The sequence below is a fragment of the Sebastes fasciatus genome, chromosome 13 (genome assembly GCF_043250625.1).
Source record: "Sebastes fasciatus isolate fSebFas1 chromosome 13, fSebFas1.pri, whole genome shotgun sequence".
Lineage (NCBI taxonomy): Eukaryota > Metazoa > Chordata > Actinopteri > Perciformes > Sebastidae > Sebastes > Sebastes fasciatus.
Window position 1 is genome coordinate 29,262,808 of NC_133807.1, and position 25,631 is coordinate 29,288,438.

At 39.7% G+C, this 25,631-nt stretch overlaps 1 protein-coding gene across 2 annotated transcripts in view; it reads right to left on the reverse strand.

Annotated features, from left to right (window-relative positions):
• Positions 1 to 25,631, reverse strand: part of prkcab (protein kinase C, alpha, b) — a 117,340-nt gene that overhangs the window by 8,994 nt on the left and 82,715 nt on the right. The window contains exons 6-15 of one of the 2 annotated variants that reach the window (XM_074656748.1): positions 15,085 to 15,241; positions 14,785 to 14,919; positions 12,546 to 12,639; positions 10,377 to 10,406; positions 5,780 to 5,920; positions 5,481 to 5,654; positions 4,231 to 4,322; positions 3,091 to 3,153; positions 1,987 to 2,125; positions 111 to 191 (exon numbers count right to left, since the gene is read on the reverse strand). In XM_074656748.1, the coding sequence (XP_074512849.1) occupies positions 111 to 191; positions 1,987 to 2,125; positions 3,091 to 3,153; positions 4,231 to 4,322; positions 5,481 to 5,654; positions 5,780 to 5,920; positions 10,377 to 10,406; positions 12,546 to 12,639; positions 14,785 to 14,919; positions 15,085 to 15,241 (1,106 nt within the window). The remainder of the gene's footprint in view (positions 1 to 110; positions 192 to 1,986; positions 2,126 to 3,090; positions 3,154 to 4,230; positions 4,323 to 5,480; positions 5,655 to 5,779; positions 5,921 to 10,376; positions 10,407 to 12,545; positions 12,640 to 14,784; positions 14,920 to 15,084; positions 15,242 to 25,631) is intronic. The other variant, XM_074656749.1, reaches the window with a different exon arrangement.

The window sequence follows — 25,631 nt, forward strand, 5'->3', positions numbered from 1 at the left end:
ATGGATACACAGCACTAAATGTATAGTCCTAATTGAGGGACGATGTATAAAACAAAAACTTAAAGACCTTATAGACTGCAACTGGTGCAGGAAAAAACAAAACACATTACCTGTCCTGCCAGCATCTCATACAGAAGAACTCCATAAGCCCACCAGTCCACTGATTTTGCATAAGGCTGGTATGCTATAATCTGACAGAGACAAAAAGAGAAAAGATTAAAAACTAGGAACAATCAAATATATTATGCACACATTACCCCACTTATGTATGTATTGTACAAGCAAGTGTGGTTATGAACAGGCTCAGTTATAAAAGACTAAAAAGCTTTATTTCTGCTGCTGCTGTAAAGATCAAGAGAAAACCGTGAACAGTAACATTTCCCTCACCTAAACTCCGACCAAATCAACCGCCATTAAATACAGTCAGCTATTTTGAGCTGCCATAACAAAGGCGCTTTCTCCCACCATCCAATTTGCCATCCTACACCTCCCTCCCACACAGTCTACACACACTGACACACTCACACAAGAATAATCACGCAGATGCAAAGAGCTAAAGCACAGCTGCACTCGCCTTTAACAGAAAGACAGAAATGCATCCAGTTAACAATGATTCACACACATGACTGTGATGTGCAAGTGTTTATGTGTCTCTCCTGATGCTCAGTCAGAAAATACTGCAGTGGGTTTGCATCCAGTTTATTTCTTGGCTATACGTTGCCTGAAAAATGGTTTGAAAATGACTTTTTTTGTGCTATAATGCCATAAATTGAAGTCACAAGAGCAAAAAAATCATGGCTACTGAAGTCATTATAAAGTCTTTGATATCAAGTGAAACAAAATGCATATTGAGTTGTCCCTGATTTATTTTTAAAGAGCAGGGAGTCTGGAAAAAGACCCGTTTAGATGAAGTTCCCTGTGAGAAACAGGAGTAAGGGCTTCCCTCACCTCCCACCTGTAGACGATATGCTCTCTAATGAGTCAGTGCAGACAGATGGGAGGGGATAAATGCCCACAGAAATACATAAACAAGGCAGACAAGCATCTTATTACTCTAAATGAGTCATCTCTGCTCTTTACGCTGTGTAAATAAATGCTTTCATTAGTTGTTGTTTTATTGAGAATTCACTGAGAATACTACAGAGTATATTGTTACGTGTGCTTGTTCTGGAAATGTCTTTCAATTGCAAATTGCACATTTAATAGTGCATGCAAATTGCATGCACTATTAAATGTTCTATCTTCCTCCGAGACCTTTCTTTTTTGAGATTTGGAATCCATAGCTAGCCTATTGAAGTTCGGCAAAATTAGAGGATAAGTCGCCGGTCAGTAGACGTACATAGGCTAGGATGCACATTTTGGTTGACTAAAATTATGTTTTTTTTAATTATTATTCAGGGTATAGGCTACATATTTTTACAATTGGAGAATGTAAGAACAACCCTAGACAGCAATGATAAATGAAAATGAAAATGTTAAAAAATAAGTTATTCATTCAGCTGAAAACCCATATGCCATCCTATTTGTTTACCTCTGGGCTTCCCCTGGAAACCATATAACCCTGTGTTACGTCACAACGCTATGAATTGTGGGTAATTCCCTCAGGCAAAGTCTGCAGAAATGCGTACTTACGGAAAGTGTTCATAAAGGTCCCAAAATGACTGCGAGAGAGCCCTTAAGGACTTGACGATTTGACAGTGGGAAAGCCTAAACCCTCAAGGACTTTGTGGTAACGCGTCTCAAAGTCTGTGAGTGTGGACATTGGGATTGGGCCAACGGCGTCTTTTCATATGCTTGGGTCTCTCCAGTGCCTTTTGTATGTTGGAGAGGCCGTAACATGTATCATATAATAAGATACAGTATATCAAGCTATATGGCTGTTGGCTGTGTAAATATCTAATGTTAGCAAAATATAAATACATTATGAAAATATAACCCAATCTGCTTTCATCCATCCAGATGACGTCACAGACATCTCATTCTCACCTCCGGTGCGATGTAGTCCGGAGTGCCGCAGAAGGTGCGCGTGGACATGCCTTCATACATGTTCTCCTTACACATGCCGAAGTCAGCAATTTTGATGTGGCCCTCTGAGTCCAGCATCACGTTATCGAGCTTCAGATCCCTGCAGCAGAGACAAGCTTGTGAGCATTTATGACCGCTTTGATTCTTGTTGTGTGTTGCTGTCAACTGTCTATATATCCAAAGAGGAGCACAGAAAAGCTCTACTGCACCACTAGCTGCCTCTCTGAGCCGTTTATCTGTCTGCAGCACACATCAGACGCCGGGAAACAAACAATCATCCTTTTTCTTGGCCTGAAATCCTTTTTTCCTCTGTGCTTTTTTCTTTTTGCTCTTACAATGAAGTCAGTTGTCTTATGTTTCATGTCTTCATTTTCCTCCCCTCCTCATTCACCACTTCTGGCAGCTATGTCACAAAGCAGTGTCAGGACGCCAAACACAAGGCTGCTGGTGAGACATGCAGAATGGATGGGAGTCCTCCTTAGCTGAAGTACTGAAGAGGAGCAGGGTGATCTTAGTCTCTGTCAAACATTTCTTTCCCTCCTTTCTATTTTTGCATCGGGGTTTAATAGTCGCCTCCTTCCTGAAGGGTATCCAAGCTGTGCAGTTTACACACAGCGAGGTTTAAATCTACACGTCCATGTCTAATCTCTCTCTCTGGACCTGCTTACTTTTCCTACTTTCTCTTTCTTTCTGTCTTATCTGTTATCTCCTCATCTTGTCCTTTGTCTGCTTTACTCTGCCCATCAGTCTCTCCGTCCAAGTCGATATCTAAACTACTTCATCACGTATATCTTCATCTTGTCCACCATGTTTTCCTCCTCTTACACTGCCTCAGCATCATTGCCTATAGATTCACTTCTTCAATGAGTCACTCTCTTCTCAGCCTTAATATATATTTCTCTGCTCGTACTCACCTCATCTATCTATCCAAGATTACTTTCCTCTGATGTATTTGTAAAACGTAAGAAGCCTTATATTTGTTTTCCATGTAGCAGAGAATGAATTTGAAGTGATTGTGGTGCGTCATTACATTAGAACTGGTTTCTCTCTCTCTGACTCACCCACCTGTAGATGATTCCCTTTCGATGCAAGAAAAACAAACCGACAGCGATCTCTGCAGCGTAAAACCTGCAAAATTGAAAATGAGAAAAGAAAATGTGTCAGGGAAGTAATTTATACTGAATACAAGACAGCAAAACACGCAAATTATTTTAAACGCCACTAATTTCTTTAACGCATTAATGCAACTTGCAATTTTTAGGTTGTAGCGCGCTCAGTTTTATCACATGAACCTAGAAAATCAAAGAAATCCATTGGTACCAACCACGTCATACTTGTCGGGAAGGAGGTTAAATAACGCTCCAAACTAGAACTACCAAATTTTGGCGAGGAAAAACTGTCATGGCCATTTTTAAAAGGTGTCCCTTGACCTCTGACCTCAAGATATGTGAATGAAAATGGGTTCTATGGGTACCCACGAGTCTCCCCTTTACAGACATGCCCACTTTATGATAATCTCATGCAGTTTGGGGCAAGTCATAGTCAAGTCAGCACACTGACACACTGACAGCTGTTGTTGCCTGTTGGGCTGCAGTTTGCCATGTTATGATTTGAGCATATTTGTTATGCTAAATGCAGTACCTGTGAGGGTTTCTGGACAATATTTGTCATTGTTTTTTGTTGTTAATTGATTTCCAATAATAAATATATACATGCATTTGCATAAAGCGAGCACATTTGTCCACTCCCATGTTGATGAGGGTATTAAATACTTGTTAAATCACCCTTTAAGGTACATTTTGAACAGATACAAATCATTAATACTATTGATCTTTTGTCACTAGGTATTGATATTATAATATAAATATATTAATCGATTGACAGCCCGAATAATAGTCCAATTTTATTTAAAAAATTTCTATAATTTTTTTTTAACCTTTTCCCTCATTTTCTCTCCAATTTGCTGAGCCAATTCCTGGCATGTCATTATCCATCCCTCTACTATTACTATTTAATAAAAGCATAATAATAGAAAAAATAAATATCGATAGCAAAAATTTGCGCACAAAATATCAGAATATTGGCATTTAGATGTCGGTGCAGTACAGCACTACTGCTTCGTTAGCGGTGGGTGTAAAATATTTAATCTGCTTGGTGAATATCTTGTTAAAACAGGTAACTGTGGATAAACTAGAGTGTCCTTACACTGCCTGCGGCTCCTTGAATTTGCCCATACGTTGGATATGATACATGAGGTCTCCCCCGTTGATGTACTCCATCACAAAGTACAGCCGATCCTAGATTTAAAACATGAAAAGGATGTTAATGCCCAAAGAGCAGCTCTAAATGGATGCTACACAAAGAAGAGTACAGTATGTGCACACTAGAACCAGCAGTGCATTAGGATAGAATTACCTTTAGAAGAAAAGCTTGTATGTATATAATGTATCTCAACACCTCTCTGACATGATCTATTCTTTCAGGATAGAAGCAGCTCGTATACCTGCATTATCATTCAGGAAGCTTTGATCAGTAAATGTAGTTTTTATTAAAGACTCCTTGAGTCACCCTGTCTACGCACAGAGTTGACGTCATACTGGAGACTTCGTATTCCAGGGTGGTCTTGGTTCAGTATCAATTTTCTCTGCAGGTGCGCCGGAGAAGGAGTGTGAATAAATGTAAGTAGGAAAGGCAAATACAGATGTAATGGTAGACGCACCGGTTTAAATTACCAGGAATGGAATAGCTCTTGAAAGAGTGATGAGGGAGCACAATGGCACCCTTTAAATAAAGGGTAAAGTCACATTTATTGTGTTCCTGCGCAGTTCTGGAGCAGCGCAGGAAGTACGTGGTAACACCTCATTTTACAGGTCTGGAAATTTCCTTGTAATTATGTGATAATTAGCAGGTAACCTATTTGAAATTTCTTTGGAGTTACTGCCAAAATACCCCAATATTTACCTCAAAATTGATAAAGAATGTCTTTACTTAATACATTATTTAATAATTATATTTTCTAATAGCTGGTTATTTATTTAAAGGGTTTGTAAGAATCAGAAATAGGTTGTAACAGCGACACCTGTGGCCGTTAAGTCAACGAAAGTCAGTGTCCTGTTGCTCGCGCTACCTGGAGTGTGCAAGCGTCTGTCAACACAGTGAGGCGACACACGTCAGCTAAAACCACAATATCACTCTATATTTCACCTGCTTGGCAGTAATGTTAGCTGACCACACGGAGGTCTCTCCATGAATCAATGCTGATCCTAGTGTTGGCTTTTCCTGCCTCAGCCTCCCGCTAATGTTTTTGGCAGTAATTCCAAAGAAATTTCAAACAGGTTACTTGCTAATTATCACCTAATTATAAATGAAATTTGCGGACCAGTAAAATGAAGTGTAACCAAGAACGTATTTAAAGTAATCATGACTTTTGTCTGAAGTGTTTTTTGTCCACACACCACAGTCTGGAAGCAGGAGTGGAGCATCGTGAGGAAGGGCGGTTTGTCTCTCTGGGCTAAGACCCTCTTCTCCACCATCGTACATTCAACGTCATCATCCTGGATCACCACATCCTTCTTCAGGATCTTGATGGCATACAGCTCCTCCGTCGACTTCATCTCCGCCAGCATCACCTGCAGGGAGATGAAGACGACACAGGTCAAAGGTCACAATGAAACAACTGCCAAGCTGCCATGTTTAAAGCATTAACAATGATTGATTAGCTTTTATATCACGTCTGCAGTGTCAAGGCTCTCACCTTGCCAAAGCTGCCCTTCCCCAGCAGGGCCAGGAAGTTGAAGTCGTTCAGCCGCATCCGGTCCATGTTGCTTGAAGGCAGGCTGAACCGCCGGTGGTCTGATGGCGTGATCACTTTCTTACCGTGGCCCAGCTTGGCTTTCTGTGGTGTACAACAGTTATATTCAGTATTTATATGAGATTTGATCTAGTTTCACGTTAACAAATAAAGCAAATTATAGGAAGTGGACATGGAGGGCTTAGTCAGTCGCCATGCTGGTGTCTATAACAGCTGGTCTGGAGTCAGATATCCACATCTGGCTTTCACAGAGAGCAGATCACAGACCGCCACATGAAGCGGGACTCATCGTTCTCAGCAGGAAGTGTGCTCGTCAGTTACTGATTGTGTGTCCTTCTGCTGCTTTTCAGTAAGATATAATCTAGATCATTAAAATCTGAAAACGCATTAACAATTGATAATGAAATAACCACATAAAAATGTAATAAAAATATCTCTCTAAGTGGGTTGAAAATGCTGTCCATGACATAAATTCACGATGAAATGTGACATATAATATATTTATTGCATCATGAATTATGTAGTACAAAAGGGATGTATCATGTTATTGATTACATGATATTTTACATTTTCAATCCCATTAAAGATATTTTTTTTACAGTATTTTGCATGCTGGCCGTTACATTTCATTCTACTGTAACACATGATGATACATTCTGTAATTGTTAAGCAGTTATTACGTTCTCATTTGCTCCAAGGTGCCACGACGGATGAACTAACATCCCTCGCCATCATCCTAAAAACTGGTTAGGAGAGATTTCGCTATAAATTTACTAACTGACATAACATCTTCCTGAAAATGTGGCGACCCCTATTTGATAAATGGACGGCTACCTGTGATAAGGCTCGCGCTTAGAGTGGCACCCATACAAGACTTAACTTAACTCTAATCCAATGCATATTGACACACAAGGTGCATCATGTTGGCCGTCAACATTTCTGTCATCTTCCATGCTGGTGTTTGTGTTTATATTTATCTAATTATTTATTTATTTACTTACTTATTACTTATTTATTTATTAATTTATATATTTATGAAACGTTTTAATTATTTATTTAATTATTTATTTACTTACTTACTTACTTACGTATTTATTAATTAATGTATTTATTTATTTATTTACTTACTTACTTTCTTACTTATTTACTTATTCATTAATTTATGTATTTATGTATTTGTGTATTTATTTATTTACTTATTTACTTACTTACTTACTTACGTATTGATTAATTAATGTATTTATTTATTTACTTACTTACTTACTTACTTATTTATTAATTTATGTATTTATTTATTTATTTACTTGCTTACTTACTTACTTACTTACTTACTTACTTACTTACGTATTGATTAATTAATGTATTTATTTATTTACTTACTTACTTATTTATTAATTAATGTATTTATTTATTTATTTACTTGCTTACTTACTTACTTACTTACTTACTTACTTACGTATTTATTAATTAATGTATTTATTTCTTTTTCATTTTTTCTTTTTCATCATTATTTAAATTTTTTTTTTTTCTTTCCTTTCCATTCGTTGTGTATTTTTTGTTTGTTTCTACTGTTATCGCTAGGGTGGGAAGGGATGGAAAAATAAAAGGAACAATATTGCCTTATTTGTACATGGTATGACTTGCATCTATTTTTCAATAAAATATATACACATTAAACTGGTGAGCTGCATATTCACAAGTCAGAATCAAATCAAGCGTCTCTACACTATCTCTATGTCTATGTTGAGAGAACATAGTGATCTTTTTTTTCCTGACAGATATTCAGCAGGAGCTCTTTACTGGTGCATTTTGAGAAATTGCGAGGTGGGGTGCTGCCAGTGCTGCAAGGTTCCCTGTTGTTATAATGACTGGCCTGCCATGCGCCTTTGAACAAAAAAGGGCAATTAGGACCCTGCCAGCTCCCATCACGACTGCAGCCGCTGTCTGTTTCTGTCAGATAGAGAAAAACAGGCGACCGGTGGGGCACGGAGAGGCTGTTGCCACGCCAACCGTTTCTCTACTCTTAATGTACTCAACATAACAATTGACACATGTTTGACTCGGGTTAAGTGGCTCCGCATTTACACCTGGTTAGGTTAATTAAGAGCAGAATAATGTAAACATTAACGAGTGTGTCATTTGTAGTTACAGAGGAGATACTGTGGGGGAAAACGCTTCCAAGTAATTCATTGCGGTTAATTAATTCAACCTCGCTGGTGTAACTGAGTCCCAGAGGAGACAGCTGGAATAAAACCAGCAGGACTCGACCAAAGAGGGAACGTAGGTGCCTTAACACGTTTACATCCTTATTTCTAAAGGCCCATTATTATTGAAATTTACATATCATCAACAAAATGTTCCAGTAATGGGGACACAAATATGAAATCATTAATTTCACATACTTGTGTCATTAATCAATATTTTGTTGTGGCTTTCATCCAGTGCCTGACGTGGACCAAAAAAAGGTGCCAGTACCCTAATTCAGCAGTTGCATGACATGATCATTGCATGTGTCTTGGATTTATTCATATTTGGGCTGTCAAAGTTAACGCGATAATAACGCGCTCATGCAAATTTGTTTTAACGCCACAAATTTCTTTAATGCATCAACGCAACTTGCGATGTTGTAGTTGTAAAGCTAGAGTGAAGATATTGGCATCATATGAAACTAGAAAAACCTAAGAAATCCATTTGTACCAACAATGTCATACTAGCTAGGAGGTTAAATAACACTCCAACTTGCGCTAAATGTTGGCGAGGAAAAACTGCCATGGACATTTTCAAAGGGGTCCCTTGACCGCTGACCTCAAGATATGTGAATGAAAATGGGTTCTATGGGTACCCACGAGTCTCCTCTTTACAGACATGCCCACTTTATGATAATCACATGCAGTTTGGGTCACTACATAGTCAAATCAGCACACTGACACACTGACAGCTGTTGTTGCCTGTTGGGCTGCAGTTTGCCATGTTATGATTTGAGCATATTTTTGATGCTAAATGCAGTACCTGTGAGGGTTTCTGGACAACATCTGTCATTGTTTTGTGTTGTTAATTGATTTCCAACAATAAATATATACATATATTTGCATAAAGCAGCATATTTGATCACTCCCATGTTGATAAGAGTATTAAATACTTGACAAATCTCCCTTTAAGATACATTTTGTAAAAGTAGTGGAGTAAAAAGTACAATATTTGCTTTCAAAATGTAGTGGAGTAAAAGTGGAAAGTAACATCAAATGTAAATATTCAAGTACAAGTACCTCATAGCTGTACTTAAGTACAGCACTTGAGTAAATGTACTTAGTTACATTCCACCACTGGTAACTACTGACATAAACACTACTTGAGCGCTGCTGGAGGAGGTCGACCAAGGACAGATCTGGTCTGCTTTATATCTAACTAAGTTTTAAAGCGTGGGTGTTGACATCTATTTATGTCTAATTTAGGAGTGTCAGCACTACACAGGAAACGTCATTACATCGCAGCTGTTGCTTTTATCGTGTAGTAAAGTTTTGTCTTGAGGAAACATCTGAATAATGTGGTGATCCTGTGGTTGTTTACTGCAGCTGTTCCATCGTCACCTTTACCATCTGGTGGTCATTTTAAAAAAACACTGAATATCTACATGAACTGTACACCAACATTTCACATCATAAACAAATCACATCAACCTGATTCAACACAAACAAAAGTTGGAATATTGACGTCAGAGTGGCCACACAAAAGTGTATTCAAACACACACACAACGCAGCCACACAGCAGTCTTATAATAGATATAACACTGCCACTGTGTGGAGAGATTTGGCATGCACACCAAGAACAGCAACACAGCCTGCCTGTGTGTGCATTCATTCATACAGTTACAGTGCATAAAGTGTCCATCCATGCTTCAAGCCTTCTATAGTCCGGACCGAAAGGCGGACTAGTAGAGGGCGGACTGTGGACCACGCTGTCAGCCAATGAGGAGCCGGTGTGAAGCTCTCTTGGCCAATGACAGTGCACTGATAGTGGTAAAGATGATGGCACCAACAGACCTGAGCGGTCCACAAATTTACTAACAACAATGCTGTGTGGTGTTTGCGTAAAGGATAGGGACTACATATGTTAGATTTACATTATTTTGTTATATTAATAGTTCTTTTTTTGTGCTGGAGGAACACCAGCTGCTTTCCATTTTGCACTGTGAAGCCAAATGTCAGACTTTGCTGATGCTGACCTTTGCAGCAGATGCTGCCAAATCCTCTAATTTTCTTACTGGATTGTTCCTTTATATTAAAATGATATGTAGTCCCTTTAATTTTACATGAAGCGTGAGACGGAAAGGAGGAGAAGGTTAGTGTGTGAGAGGATTTAGAGAAATGTGTCTGTGACAGCAAGCAAATTGGGCTGGTTCAACTATATGCTGTTGAGAGCCTTTGTTAGTAAATCAGATTCGTTTGTGGAAGCCCATCAGAGATCCACAAACAATCCTAACACGGTAAGTAAACTGAGCAGTGATGAAGAAAATAGAGACGGAGCAGGCAGAAGAGCTACCTTGAGATAGTGGATATTTAACTGGCAGGCCTAGAAGAGAGAAGAAACTCAACTCATTAGTGAAACGTTAGCTGGCGCGTGCATGTGCTGCTGCTGCCGGGAAAAGAAATGGACAGATTTGATGAGTCATTATTTTAAATCTACAGTATGAGTGATAAAATGATCAAAGGCATCACTAGAAAAACAAGAGGGCGTCCTTTTTCTGTCACATCTGGTCGCATCCCTGCATCTCGCACCTGTTTCCACGGCAACCACACAGTTGTGCGAAGACGCTATAGCCTCGGAGGAAAGTCAAGGTCAGCGTTGCACATTGTGGAGAGAGACGGAGAATTAAAAGCAACAAGACTCAGCGTGTTGAGGGGGTGCTGTGAGGAGATGACATTTACACACAGTATTGAAACACCTGCATGCACACACGGAGCTGGACTTTTAATGAAAACTGCCCTCGCTCAGCTGAATCCCATACGTCTCTGCACTTGTTTACATTGAGTCACCTTCTACCTGCATGTTGGACGTGAAGAGGTTATGAGTTTTTATTTAAAGCACAGATGTTTTAATAGAAATAGAAACCTCACTGCAGTAAACAGACCGGCCACTAGAGAGCGAGAGTGAGATGCACTCTGGTTAAAAGTTATCAGTGTTTTTTACATGGTTTTGCTCGACTTTACTACAAATCATCGATACAATACTGCATGTATGAATGTGTTTTTCTTTCAAGCAGTTATTAACTTTGATGTCTGTAAAGCAACAACACCTCTCAAAACTTTCTTGGAAGAAAAATGATCGCAATAAACATCGTATTTACTTTTAGTTTAGTCAAAGTTACATTATTGTTTACGTATTAGCGGAGTAAATTAGTATGCATGTACAACTGCATCCACTATCAAGAATTTAACAGTGATAAAAGCAACCGTAATGTTCACTATAGAGTTCCTGCAAAGATGTGGTGAACAGATGTGATGTAAGGTACAAATAGCTTTAAGTAAAGTGGATAAAACATGCAAAAGGGCTGGTGTGGTCCAAAAAATAACACAAAAAAACTAAAATTCATAAAAAAAATGACATATTAGAAAGTGGGAAAAAGCTTAAAGAGGACCTGTTATGCTTATTTTCCGGTGCAGACTTGTATTTTGGGTTTCTACAAAAACATGTTTACATGATTTAATGTTCAAAGAACACTTTATTTTTCTCATACTGGCTTTGTTGCAGCACCCTCTGTCTGAAACGCTCTGTTTGAGCTGCTGGCCCCGCCTCCTGAAAAAGTCTGCTCTGATTGGTCAGCTGACCCACTCTGTTGTGATTGGTCAACTGAACCAAACTCTTCGGACTCCGCTCCATCTCCGCTCTAACTAGCTTTGTTTGAGGGCGTGCTAAACTAGCTGCTAGGCAGGTATCATGCAAATGTGTTACTTGGTGACATCACCACGTTACGGACTTCAATCAAGGCGTTTCAGGAGCACTGTTTCTGTGGGGGAGAGTAACTCCCTTTGGTGTGGACTTTGTAACTTTGCAGACCTTTTACTGTACATGCACAAAAAACCCCCGATGTAACATACTAAAGGAAAGGGAGAAAGCACAATAACATAAACGGTCCTCTTTAAATAAAACAGCACTTTATGTTTCCTGGTGTTTGTCTAGTTTAATGGGCTGAATTAGACAATAAAAAAATTGTTTTTTTTTACATCCTTTGTTGTGTTGTTTTAGTCTTGGCTGCTGTAGAAACAAGCACTCTGCTGGAAACAGCTTTACATCAGCTGTTATTTCAACAACAACATAAACCCACATGATTTCTCCTTCTGTATTACTTCTCAAACTAAATCAATGTAAACAAAGTAGTTACTGTTTCCACTCTCAGGGCCAAGTATTATGAATTATTATCTGCACCTGCACATTTTTTACATAAGGCTCTCAGGAACTTCCTGTGTCGACTGTAATCTTGTACCGTATGTGCATATGGGGGATTTTCCTTTCAAATCAAGATAATTCACTTTATTAATGCAAGGAGGAGGTGATCTCCTTCTCTGACACACAGGGTGGAAAGCACAAGGGAACAGGACGAGGTTACCATGGTGACAAGAGAGAGGAAGTGAGTGTGTGCGATATACATATACGTGCATGTGTGACAAAGAAAACCTTCTTATGGTGTTACTGAATTCAGTCGACCCTCACCTCAAACTTCTGTCGGAGCTCCAGGTTGACGTCGTCCATCTCGGGGATGGGAACGTTGTAATACTCTCCCTCCTCCTGGTTCAGCAGCTTGTACCTGAAAGAGACACAAAAACACAAGTGAATCTATATTTTATCTTCATTTGAATCCATCATCCATGCATCTGTTCCTCTGTCCACCCACACACAGAAAAAAAATAAAAATAAATACTAAGTCATTATTTTGACAAAGTTTCTCATTATTTTGAGATACTAAGTCATTATTTTAAGATACTAAGTCATTATTTTGAGATACTAAGTCATTATTTAGAGATATTAAGTCATTATTTTGAGATATTAAGTCATTATTTTGAGATACTAAGTCATTATTTTGAGATATTAAGTAATTATTTTAAGATACTAAGTCATTATTTTGAGATATTAAGTCATTATTTTGAGATACTAAATCATTATTTTGAGATACTAAGTCACTATTTTGAGATATTAAGTCATTATTTTGAGATATTAAGTCATTATTTTGAGATACTAAATCATTATTTTGAGATACTAAGTCACTATTTTGAGATATTAAGTCATTATTTTGAGATATTAAGTCATTATTTTGAGATACTAAATCATTATTTTGAGAAAACTTCTCATTATTTTGAGATATTAAGTCATTATTTTGAGATACTAAATCATTATTTCGAGAAAACTTCTCATTATTTTGAGATATTAAGTCATTATTTTAAGATACTAAGTCATTATTTTGAGATATTAAGTCATTATTTTGACAAAGTTTCTCATTATTTTGAGATACTAAGTCATTATTTTGAAAAAGAAAAGAGAAAAAAAAGAAAAGAAAAGGGAAAAAAACCTTTACATCTCTACACCACTGTAATCATGAGTAGCTGATTCCCCTCCTGTGAGTGTTTGCAGGTCTGATCTCCGTCAGCAGTACCAACTAGACTTCACCTCTAATGTACACATCCTCTGTCTAATGACCTGGAACATACAGCACACAAACACACAAAGTAGTAATTTCCGAGTTTTACGCACAGGCATTTCCTGGAGCTTTTTACTGTAAGTGTGCACGAAGCAGCAGTCACTCAGGCTGGGTTTAGGCTAGGTGGCGGCAGGTATGCTAACATTGCCACGAGTGTGAGTGTGTGTTTATCAGGAGGAGACAAAGCAGGCGGTCAAAGACAGAGAGGCGAGGAAATGACGCTGGCAGGTGCTGTTTGTCAGAGTGAATGGAGTTGGCAGCGTTTACATCTGTTTTACACACAATGTGCTGCTGTTTCACGGTGACGTCGGTTCGTTGGTGGTGGCCGGTATCACATTAACATCCCCCCCAGCGTTAAATACTTTCTTTGATATGTGTTCCCTTTTGTACATGTTATGTACTTGTAAGTTGTCTTTGGACAGAGAAAATCAAGGTCCCGTCTCTTGAAGTGGATTTTTTGGTACAAGCCCTTGAAAGATGTCTTTATTATAAGAAAAAAGGTTAAATAAAAGTCAAGTTAACAAGATGATGGACTGCTGGAAAGTTTGTTAAAAAATATATATTTTGCAAGTTTAAAGGACCAAGAGGTGCAGTGATCGACTCCGGGGTCTGAAAAGTGAAGCCAATGCCGAAGTGCCTTAAACTTGCATTCTTTCTAACAGCCAGCAGGGGGCGACTCCTCTGGTTGCAAAAAGAAGTCTGATTGTATAGAAGTCTATGAGAAAATGACCCTACTTCTCTCTTGATTTATTACCTGTAAACATTGTAAACATGAGTTTATGGTCTCAATCGCTAGTTTCAAGTTTTCTTCAATACAGCATGATGTTCATTTAGTAAATTATGGTCCCATTTAGAGTCAAATAGACCATAAAGCAGGGGACTCTTTAGGGCGGGGCTACCTTGTGATTGACAGGTCGCTACCACGGCGCTGTCCGGTCTGGGAGTTGTCTGTGTTTCCGTCTTACAACTTTCACAGTGTGTTTTCAGTTCATGAAAGTTAATTATAACATTTTTGGTCGCCTAAAAATGTCTTATTCAGCGTTCGGTTGCACTTAGCTCCACCCTTTCGTGTCACTTCTGGTTGCAAATAACCAAGATGGCGACGGCCAAAATGCCGAACTCGAGGCTTCAAAACGCAGTCTACAAACCAACGGGTGACGTCACAGTGACTACGTCCACTTCTCAACAACTTCCTCACACACCAGCTGATGTTTTAAACTTCAAACATTAAAGCGACTAAAAGAAAGGCCGACTGACCAGCAACAGTTGGGAGCTTTGATGAGCTCGGACACCCCAAACGACATGGAGCCCATGAAGTCGTTCCGGGTGGTTCGGTCCCAATCCCACACCTCAATGGACAGACGGCGGTCCTTATCTGATGCTTTCAGTTTACTGAATACACACACACACACACACAGGGGAAAAAGTACATGTGACGACAGAAAGGGCAAGAATAAAATGAACGTCTCCTTAAGATCAACTTTCATTTTGTGACCTTTTATTCTATTTTCTTTTCTTTGATACAACAGTAGACACACACAGACTTGTTTGACTCACAAGGTGAAGGACTCGTTCCAGCAGGGGTTGAGAGAGGAGCGGATGGTCCTGGTCTTCTGTTTGGTCTCGTTCTTTGGGTCGGGGATGAGCTTGAGTTTTACATAAGGGTCCGATAAACCATTTGGATCCATAGGAATCAGGTTCCTGGCTTCACCAACTAGAAGAAGGAAGGAAGACAGTAATGCAAGATAGTAAACAGTAAAATGTCACCATTTGTGTGTGTGTGTGTGTGTGTGTGTGTGTGTGTGTGTGTGTGTGTGTGTGTGTGTGTGTGTGTGTGTGTGTGTGTGTGTGTGTTCAAGCCCCGAGCCAGATCTGGAGACTCCACACTGACTCAGGGGTTAAAATGTACAGAGATGGAGCGGTGAGTCACTGCAAGTCACTCCGAGGCCAGATAGCAAACAGAAAAGATATGAGCTTCAGTCCGAGCTAAATCCCCTCCCTGTGCTACGGAAGTCTATATATGTGTGGATTAATAATCTCACTCACATTCTGAGTCTTTGCAAGTTGATTTCTAAACCGTACTCTCTGAGAAATATAATGTAAGTTACAGATCAAAATGCTGCATGGAGGATTTGGCAGGTAAAATTTTTAGTCTTATTTACTTATTCTTCAAACCGATATTTATTTATTTATTCAAATCATAATTTAACTTCATTTTATTTAGGTAAAGGTCTGAGTTAAACTGCTTGTGTTGTGTAGCTAGGGTTGTAACAGTATCACAGTATTAAAATTGATGGTTAAAAAACTGACATAAGTGAGAGTGAGTGAGTTAAAGGTACGGACAGGAGCAGTTTAATAACTGATTGTTAATAATCATAGGACATTATTTGAAAAATGTATTTAGGGGTTACTTTTACATGCAGTGTTGCTAACATGCTTTAGTTATATAATAGGTTTATAATTATGTTTATTATTATAAGTCTGTTGTTAACTAATACTACTACTACTACTACTGCTACTACTACTAATAATAATAATGATAATAATAATAATGTAATACTGTGATACCGTGAAACCGTGATATTTTCTGAGATGTTTATCGTACCGTGAAAAACTCATACCGTTACAACCTTATGTATGGGTGGCAACATTTGAAAAGTTACTAAAATAAGGTTTTGTTTTCTTATGTTTCTAAGTAAGGCACTGGAAAAAACTATAGTTTTGGTATCATAGACCTATAGACATAGATAGGTCGATAGTTACGGTGCCTGTTTACCGTGTTCATGAGAAGAGTCCATATGAACGCCCCCCCTCTTGTGGTATTCACGACCTCGTAAGTGGAAAGTTTCTGAAAGCTCCGAGTTCACGTGTTGGGACATGTTTGTTGACGTTCTGAGAAATGACGGCACCCGTCGAAGTAATTTTTTTGGGTGCATAATAAGTTAATATATTGTAATATTTGTCATATATTGTTTTTCTTCATAATTTTACAATAGGTCTGAGGAAAATGTTGATATTCCCAACGACCTCATCTTTTTCCTGTCATTATGCCTTTGCATTTCCTACATTATGTTACCCGCTTGCTAGCTTGCTAAATTGTTAGCCTCTTTGGCGTCTAGACGTAACGTTAATAATATTGCCGTTGCTTAGCAGCGGTGTTCTTCACGACTTAACCACTTGAACGCCAAGCATATCGTGTACCCAACTTCCCATGTCGTAAACATGAGCTCACAGGTTTCATTTGAAGGCACCACAAGTTTACTTCCTGTCAGCATACTGAACTAAAAACCATGGCAACAGGAAATACAAAGGGGACCATTTAGAGTGTTTGTGTTGTCATGTTTGTAAAGGTCAATATGTGGAGAGCGGCTGACGAGGGAATGAGATGGAAGTGAGGATGTGGGCGGGCAGAGCGGATTAGGGAGGTGGGGACAGGTGTGTAGGTGTGAGGGGACATCAGGAGAGTCTGGGGGCATCTAGTGGACGGTTGGGGAACGGCAGGTGTGAGGAGTGAGAGGAGGACAGCCAGAACAACCACAAAGTCCTCCTGACACAGATAGATAGATAGATGTCAGTGTTTCTGTCCTCAGCTCCTCAGCTAATGGCTCATCAAATCAGACACCACATACGCTGACAGCAGGAGCTGCGAAGCAAAACATACTGTCAAAATTCACTTGTGAAACAGCACCAACTGGATTTATAACACTGTTGGGTGTTAGGGTGCACGCAAATGTAAAATCAACAAAAACAAAAAGCCAAACACTACCGGCACTAAAAGTCTGTCTCACACATGCTGTTGTAAAACAAGTAAATAAGACAGGTGATAATTACTCTGTCTGACACATGGCCAGGCAGTAGGTGAGCAGATAATGTGAGGGAGGCGTGACGTAAAAGACAAATGGAGATTGTGCTGTTACATAGCAACAGGAGTAGGGGTGGCGTGAGTATGCCACTTTCACCATGGCGACAACATCTACTGTAAGTGGCCAATGGGCCGACTCCACCAATGCCCCACTTAGCAGCATCATGTGAACACACAAATAAATGTCAGCTGTAGGAGAGTCATACGCAGCGATAAGAAAGAGAGTAAGAAAGAGAACAAAAGGAAATCAATCTGAAGTTTCTGACAGTGAACACAAGACTAAACTAGAACAGACGGAGAGCAGAAACAGGATCACACTAAATCCTCTAAAAGCGTGTTTATCAGCTCCAGCCTCCCCTCTCTGCATATTTAAATGTAATCAGACACAGTGAGTGAACAAGGAGGAGAAAGAAAGGGAGGCAGTAATCTGAATGTTTGAGGGAGTCAGAGTGAACTTTCGCACAAGGACACGTTCGCTGAAAGAGTCTGTGTTAAAACAGCGGCAATGTGTTTTCACTCCAAAGCATAAATATTCCAGGAAATGCAGCTCATTTACTGTGTGTGTTTGTGAGATTTAATCTGATTTATTTTGACATTCAGCTGTTGTTCATGTGTGACAGTAAGAGATTAAGAGTTATGAATTATGAAAAAATCTCAGAATAATCATGATGAAATTCAAATAAAGAAAAATTCAGGCTTTGTGTATATTGGGTTAGCGCTAAAACGACTAGTCGATTCATCAATCAACAGAAACAGCAACTATTATCAATTAATCAATCAATCAATTAAGTCAATTTTAAGGAAAAAGTGTCCCACATCTACTTTTTTTCAGTTTTTTCAAATGTGAATATTTGCTGTTTTTCTCAGTTTCTATGACATTAAATTGATTATCTTTAGGTTTTTGACTTTTTTTATCACAATTTTCTGACATTTTATGGATCAAATGATTCATCAAATCGATTAATCAATAATGTAAATAAAAAATTGTTTCTGTCCTATACTGGATTTTCTTTTTTTTTTAGGTTTGTGGGTGTTACTTTAGCAAACATTGTAAAAAAAAAAGAATAAATGGCTTCTTCTGAAGGAGACAAATAAGCTATAAATCTTCATCTTCATCACTGAGTGAAGAGAGGAGCAAGAAAAGAGAAAAAACATTGGAGATTTATGGCAGAATGAAAATATAAGTATTATGGTCTAAATTTAACTAAAATGAGATTTAAAAAAAAAATTGGGAAAATTAAATGAAACAAAAAAAACAAGCAAATTAATCATTAAATGAAAATAATATCACAACATTTATATGATGAAGTTAAACTTAGGGCTGTCAAAGTTAAAGCAATAACGCGTTAACGCAAATTCGTTTTAAAGCCACTCATTTCTTTAACGTGTTAATGCAACTTTTAAGGTTGTAGCGGGCTCAATTTAAAGCTACTGGTATCATATGAAACTAGAAAACCTGAGGAATCCATTGGCACCAACCATGTCAAACTAGCTTGTCGAGAACGAGCGTAAATTACGCTCCAAACTTGCGCTAAATGTTGGCGAGGAAAACCTGTCACGGCCGTTTTCAAAAGGGTCCTTTGACGTCTGACATCAAGATATGCGAATGAAAATGTGTTCTATGGGTACCCACGAGTCTCCCCTTTACAGACATGCCCACTTTATGATAATCACATGCAGTTTGGGGCAAGTCATAGTCAAGTCAGCACACTGACACACTGACAGCTGTTGTTGCCTGTTGGGCTGCAGTTTGCCATGTTATGATTTGAGCATATTTTGTTATGCTAAATGCAGTACCTGTGAGGGTTTCTGGACAATATGTCATTATTTTGTGTTGTTAATTGATTTCCAATAATAAATATACACATACATTTGCATAAAGCGAGCATATTTGTCCACTCCCATGTTGATAAGGGTATTAGATACTTGTCAAATCTCCCTTTAAGGAACATTTTGAACAGATTAAAATTGTGCGATTAATCGTGATTAAATATTTCAATCGCTTGGAGGACAATAAGGTGGTGATATTGTAATATTTCTTCCCATTTTTTCATGTTCTTCCAGTTTGACGCAGTAGAGGGCAGTGCAGGTCTCTCACTCTGAGTCTTGTATCTGACAGAAGAAGCCAGAAGCTTCTACCTTGTTCATGAATGTGCTGCTTCCACCTCATAGTTCACTCCTTATCCAATACAATATCTCTACAGTAATCCCCCGCCCTGCCTTTTTGTCTCTCTCTCTCTCTCTCTCTGTCTCTCGCTCGCCCACAAGCCCACAAACACAATGATACTGTTACACAAAGTCACACACACACACATATACAATGAAGTACGAGGAGCAGAAGGAAAATCTCAGCATCCCACGTTCTCATCTAAATCCTCCCCTCCGCTGGCTGTGGCAGCGTTAAAGGCATCAGTCACTTCCATGGCAACGCTGGCACCAAACAATGCCAATGCAACTTCAACACGCCTGTAAACACAGTAATGAGGCACACACACACACACACACACACACACACACACACACACACACACACAAGCAGATAAACAAACAGACGGACGACGATGGATAGGTGCTTTGTGCAAGTTAAATACTTGTAGTAAATGCATGTGTGCACATGTGCAGTCTCTCTCACTCTCTCTCTCTCTCTCTCTCACACACACACACACACACACACACACACACAAAAACATCATCAGCAGCAGTGATCAAGGACCATCTCTGCCGTCTGTTGTTGCTTAGATACAAAAAGAGCTGCTTTCCTTCTGTATCCTCCCTTTGCTCCTTATGAGGTAGCTACTAATAAAAAAAATAAATAAAATTTTGTCTCCATCATTTTGCAAAACACACATGATATAGACAAAAAAAGCAGATCTATGTGTCTGTTAACTCAAACTGAAACAAGCTGCTGCTGTTTACATCACCCAAACATGCATCACAGGAGAAGCAGAACTACCAGCGTGCATCGCTGTCGAGCAGCCGTCGTTCACTGGGGCACACAGGAGGGAAATGTTCTGCCTTTTTTTAAAAAACAAAGAAAAAACAAAGGAAGAAAGTGCACTGGCACTTAGATGAGACTTTACGAGCGTGCATCCTTTGTTGTTTAGAGATAATGAATGACAAAGTTCATGTTCTTTCTTCTCCACAATGCTTATTTATTGTCTTATATAGCTCAGATAATTTCTCTAAAGTGCTGCGTGTTATTTCTCAGCACTTAATGCTCAAAATGAAGACAATAAGTCCGAGCTAAAAGTCTGCACAAAGACACTTAACCATTAGCAGATGAACACACACACACATCCATGCGAACACTATCTCCTGAACCGAATGTCTATGCTTAATAAAAAAAATATGCCACAGCTAAAAAATGACATATCAGTTGGATCCCAGGGCGGGTGCGTGCAGGGGGCTGCAGTGGGCCGACAGACAGAGTAATCTCCCAAAAAAAAGGCTTTGAAATTCAAATGTGTTGTTGCATAACAATGCCATGTGCAGCCAATGAGTGCCTGATAATCTGGAGGGGAAAGCTGCACGGCCAAACAGGAGCTTGATGGATCCCGGCAGTGCACCGTCAGGGATCTGAATGCAGACGTCACACACACACACACACATGAACTTAAGGTTTCTACTTGTGGTCATGGTTGTTTTAAGGAAGTGCAATTAGGAAATTCAACAAAGGCCGGGCTTTAGAAGGAAATGATGCTCACTGATACTAAGTGAGACATGAGTGGTGCGTTAGATCTTTATACATTTCCACCTACACTCACTTAAAACAAAATTCACTGAGTGCTGTTTCTTTTAGTGAGAAAAGGTTTAAGTGAATTATTGAAAGGCCTGAAGGACAGTTATAAGGATAATGAAGGATAATAAACACAATATAATGTAGTTTTAGGCAGAAATTATGACTTTTTTAAGTGTTAATGTCAACAATTGACGGTTCCCTGAAGATCTTTACACATCAAGTCCGTTTTCATTCGTATGCATTTTTTTAAAACAGTCATATGATACGAGACCTTGCACACTGAGTCCAATGTGTTTTGTTATTCTATTCGTTGCGAAAATTCGCAATACAAGACACTGTAACGTTATACAGACATAACAAGGCTGCTGAATGAGAGAGGCATCCGCCGATACATAACAAGCCAACCACCTCACGGTACCGCCAGTTGTGAGCTGTGATCTGTTTTTAAAGTCAGGCACCTTGGCGGAGGTCTGCGCTCGCCGAGTGCCATTTTAGTTTCTTTATTGTTAAGTGCTTTACGCGAAGGTGATGAACTGAATGTTTATCAGATGCCATTTTGGATGATGACGTTTGCACGGACAGTGGCTCTGAGTGGTCAAACAATCCTCTTTTTGGAGCCCAATGGCATCACGTGACGGACATGGAAGTTGTAGTAACGCCATTTGGATACTACGAAAATTGGCATCAACGGAAATTGGCAGCACTCTTCCTGTGGGCTTGGTCAGAATAGCCAGAAAAGCATGCTGGCTTGCATACTGCAAAATGCGACTGGATGTAGTTGGACATCCTGGTATTTTTGGTATACTGGTTTTGTTGCCGTCCGTTACCGTTGTTTTGTTGCACGGCGTACAAATGACACGTGAAAGGCTAAAATGCCTTCTTGTGACACGCATAATGTCATACTATTTATACGCCTTCCCATGAGATCGGGTGTGATGCTCATATTTATGAAAAGCCTGTTAGAATAAAAAGCCTAATATCAGATATGAAGCCTGTATCTGTACTACGGGCCTGATTGTGCTATCAGTTGTTGTCAGTTGAGGGAAAAAAAACAACTATTCTTGTTCAACTGTGCTCTAAACCTGAGGCGGACATGTCAACAGTAGGATATCTCACCCTGAGTAAACCGCTGTGTGCTCACTTTGTCCCGATCCTCAGATGCCCTATGAGTGTGTATGTGAGTGTGAGTGTGTGTAGGCAGGTCACGGAGGGACTTTGCATGTTTGCCTTTTCTAGAATAAACCTCTGCTCATGCCCACAGGTTGTTTATGTCACTTTTGCTCGAAGAGACGTTGATCAGGAAGAGGAGTAAGAGAAGGATGAAGGAGGTAATTAGAGGGAAAAAAAGAAAGGAAAGAGCATAAGAGACAGAAGAAGAAGAGGAAGAAGAAGAACAGTAGAGCCAGCAGGGAAAGGACAAGTCACTCAACTGAGCAACGGTTTCAGCTGGTAGAAGAAGAGAAGAAAAAAAGGACAGATGTTGATGTCTTATTGAGGAAGAAAAAGGAAGGAAGATGAGTGAATGGACAGCGGGGGGGACACGCTGAGGTAGAAGAAGGAAGAGGTAGAAGAAGATAACAAGAAATGTCAATATTGGAAGAAGGGATGCAGAGGAGAGATAGAAGGAGAAGAGGAAGAGGGGTTACAGAGAGAGAGAGAGAGAGAGCCCGGGAGATGTGTCTGTTTTCTTGGCTGGAAAGATTTAATCAAGTCCACATCGGTACGGTGAACCACAAAGGCCCGCCACTTGTCTGTGGGAGCCGGAGGGGAGCCGGAGAACAAGCTGAGGCTTCAATGTTCAGACCGCTGCCATTAGAGAGGAGGAACAAAAACAAACAGAACATACACTTCCTCTGCCGTCTCTCCCTCCTGTGTTGTTCTCACTATTGATCTTCATCTTTTTTTCTCCGTCAATCACAGTTTGTCTCACCTGGTCCATCATCATTATTACAGCAGTTTACTTCCTCTCTATCCTTTTCATTTAATCTGTATCCTCTAAATTTATACCACATATTTTCTTCTAATAGGCAAGAAAGGATGCTACACTTCAGCCTTCTGTCTCTACTGATGATAAAGACCTCGTACTTAAAGATGCAGTGGGTAGAAAATGTTGTCACTATATCCTGACAGTAGTTCATGAAACAGGTAATCTGAAAAAAAATCATGTGCCTCTGTGTCCTCCGGTGCTCCTAATGGCATCTGCAAGATTTCACAGACCGGAAGAAAACAACCAATCAGAGCTGAGCTGGAGTCTTTCGTCCAGCTTCCGTCTATGAGAGCCGGCTGTCAATCACTCATGATCTCTGACCAAACGGTCAAATTAGGCAGCGCTGATCAAATATGAATCAATATTCTGTTATTGAATGTTGCTAACTGTCTGCTGGATCTGTAAGAAAAGTAACTTGTTAGATAACAAGTTCGTCTTTAAAGGAACAGTGTGTAACATTTCAGGGGATCTACTAGCAGAAATAGAATATAATATCCATAAATATGTTTTCATTATAGTATAATCACCTGAAACTAAGAATTATTGTGTTTTTGTTAGCTTAGAATGAGTCCTTCATATCTACATAAGGAGCGGGTCCTCCTCACAGAGTCTGCCATGTTTCTACAGCAGCCCAGAGCGGACAAATCAAACACTGACTCTAGAGAGAGTCTTACAGGTTTAAATAATACCTGAAGGCCACCGTAGTTCTCCGACATGCTTGTTAAGCCGAGGTAACGTGAGCCTCAGAGTGCAAAACCACGGTACCGCCAGCCACCATCCGTTGCTCCTAAAGTAGTGTTATTATGATAAGGATGGCCTCAGAGCAAGGCGAGCGGCGTTACCACGGTTTTACACTCCTCGCCTCACATTACCGCTGTCTTGGAAAGGGAGGAGTGAGCGGAGGGGTACTCAGTTGGTTGCAATCTGCAACCACACCACTAGATGTCACCAATAAAGAGGCCAGTAAATCAGTGAACACAGCTTTAACTGTACACAATGAGCAAGTGAGCATCATATCAATAATAATCAATTAGTTGGCCAACACGTAATGATTTATAGCAATTTTAAAAATCCCCTTACAAGTTGTTTATCAAGAAAAATGCCAAATAATCGCTTTTTCCAGCTTCTTAAATATGAGGATTGTCTGCTTTTCTGTTTGTTTTTGTAAATTCTGTGAGTTTTAGACTATTTGTCACATAGAATAAGTAATTTGAAGATGTCACTTTGGGCTCTGGATAAATGTGATGGGTATTTTTTCATGTTCATTTGTTGGCTAAAAAATAATCAACAGCTGAATTGTTATTGAAGCTGTATGAAGACGGGAAAACAGACACAGAGGTCACAGAGTTTATTTAAATATCAGACACCACATGAGAGGAGCAGGAGCTGCAGAGCGCGCTGTCGTAGGTTCCTTGAAGTCGACACAGTGTGAAGCAACACTTCCATAAACACTGCTGGGTGATTTGGTGTGTGTACACACACATGGAAATCAAGGACAACATGAGAGCGAACACATCAATCCAACGTGGGATAAATCGTCTATGTGAGCCAGTTGGGTTTCAGCTGTGTCCATTTAGCCTAATCTGAAAAGACTGAGGTAACCATGTCAACGAGACCACGCTGTCACATTCCGCCTCGTTTCCTCGTTCTCGCCGACGGTGGTTGACGCATCATAACAAGTACATGAAACAGAACAAGTAACTGACAGTAGATCAGACGTAGCTCAGCAGTAAAAAGGAGATGGATGCTGTTTACAGCAAAATAAAAAGGCTGCGACATAATAAAACTGAAAAGCAGAGAAAACAGATGCTGTAAGCTGACAGCTTCCTCTCCTTCCCTGTTTCTTTCCATCTGGGTGACTATAAACAAACAAACAAACATATTTTTATGAAAGCAATATATTTCCGAGTCAATCACACCTGCCACTCTGTCCCTGCTGTAGCTGGAGGTTATTCCTGTTTGATCCCCACTGAGTTAAAAACACTTTATTGGCCAGTCGGCGCTCCTATTCCCTGACCAGCTCTGTGTGTGTGTGTGTGTGTGTGTGTGTGTGTGTGTGTGTCATTTCTCTCCCTGCCAAAGGGGTTTTAACAGCGGAGAGTTGTCCTCTGCAGGAGCTGCTGTTGACTGACAGGATCATTTGGAGGTGTTGAAAACATAGACGCATGGGACACAAAGGTCATGACTTCATTTTTATTATGCTGACACAGATGCTAACTACATTGTTTTTAGAGTTCTCTGTAAGTGTAAGTGTAAGTGTATTTTTTCTTGTGAAGTTTCCTTTTGCTTCAGATAAAATCTTCTGGAATCAAACAATGCCTCTAATTCCCTGTGTGCTTGCTGCTTCTTGCTGAAACAGATTGAGGCCCATAGATCATGCACATTACAGTCCTTTTCTGGCTGAGCTGGCTGACTTCCAACCAGAGGGCAACCACTGGGGTCTGAAAAGTGAAGCCAATGCTAAAGTGTCTTAAACTTGCATTCTTTCTAACAGCCAGCAGGGGGCGACTCCTCTG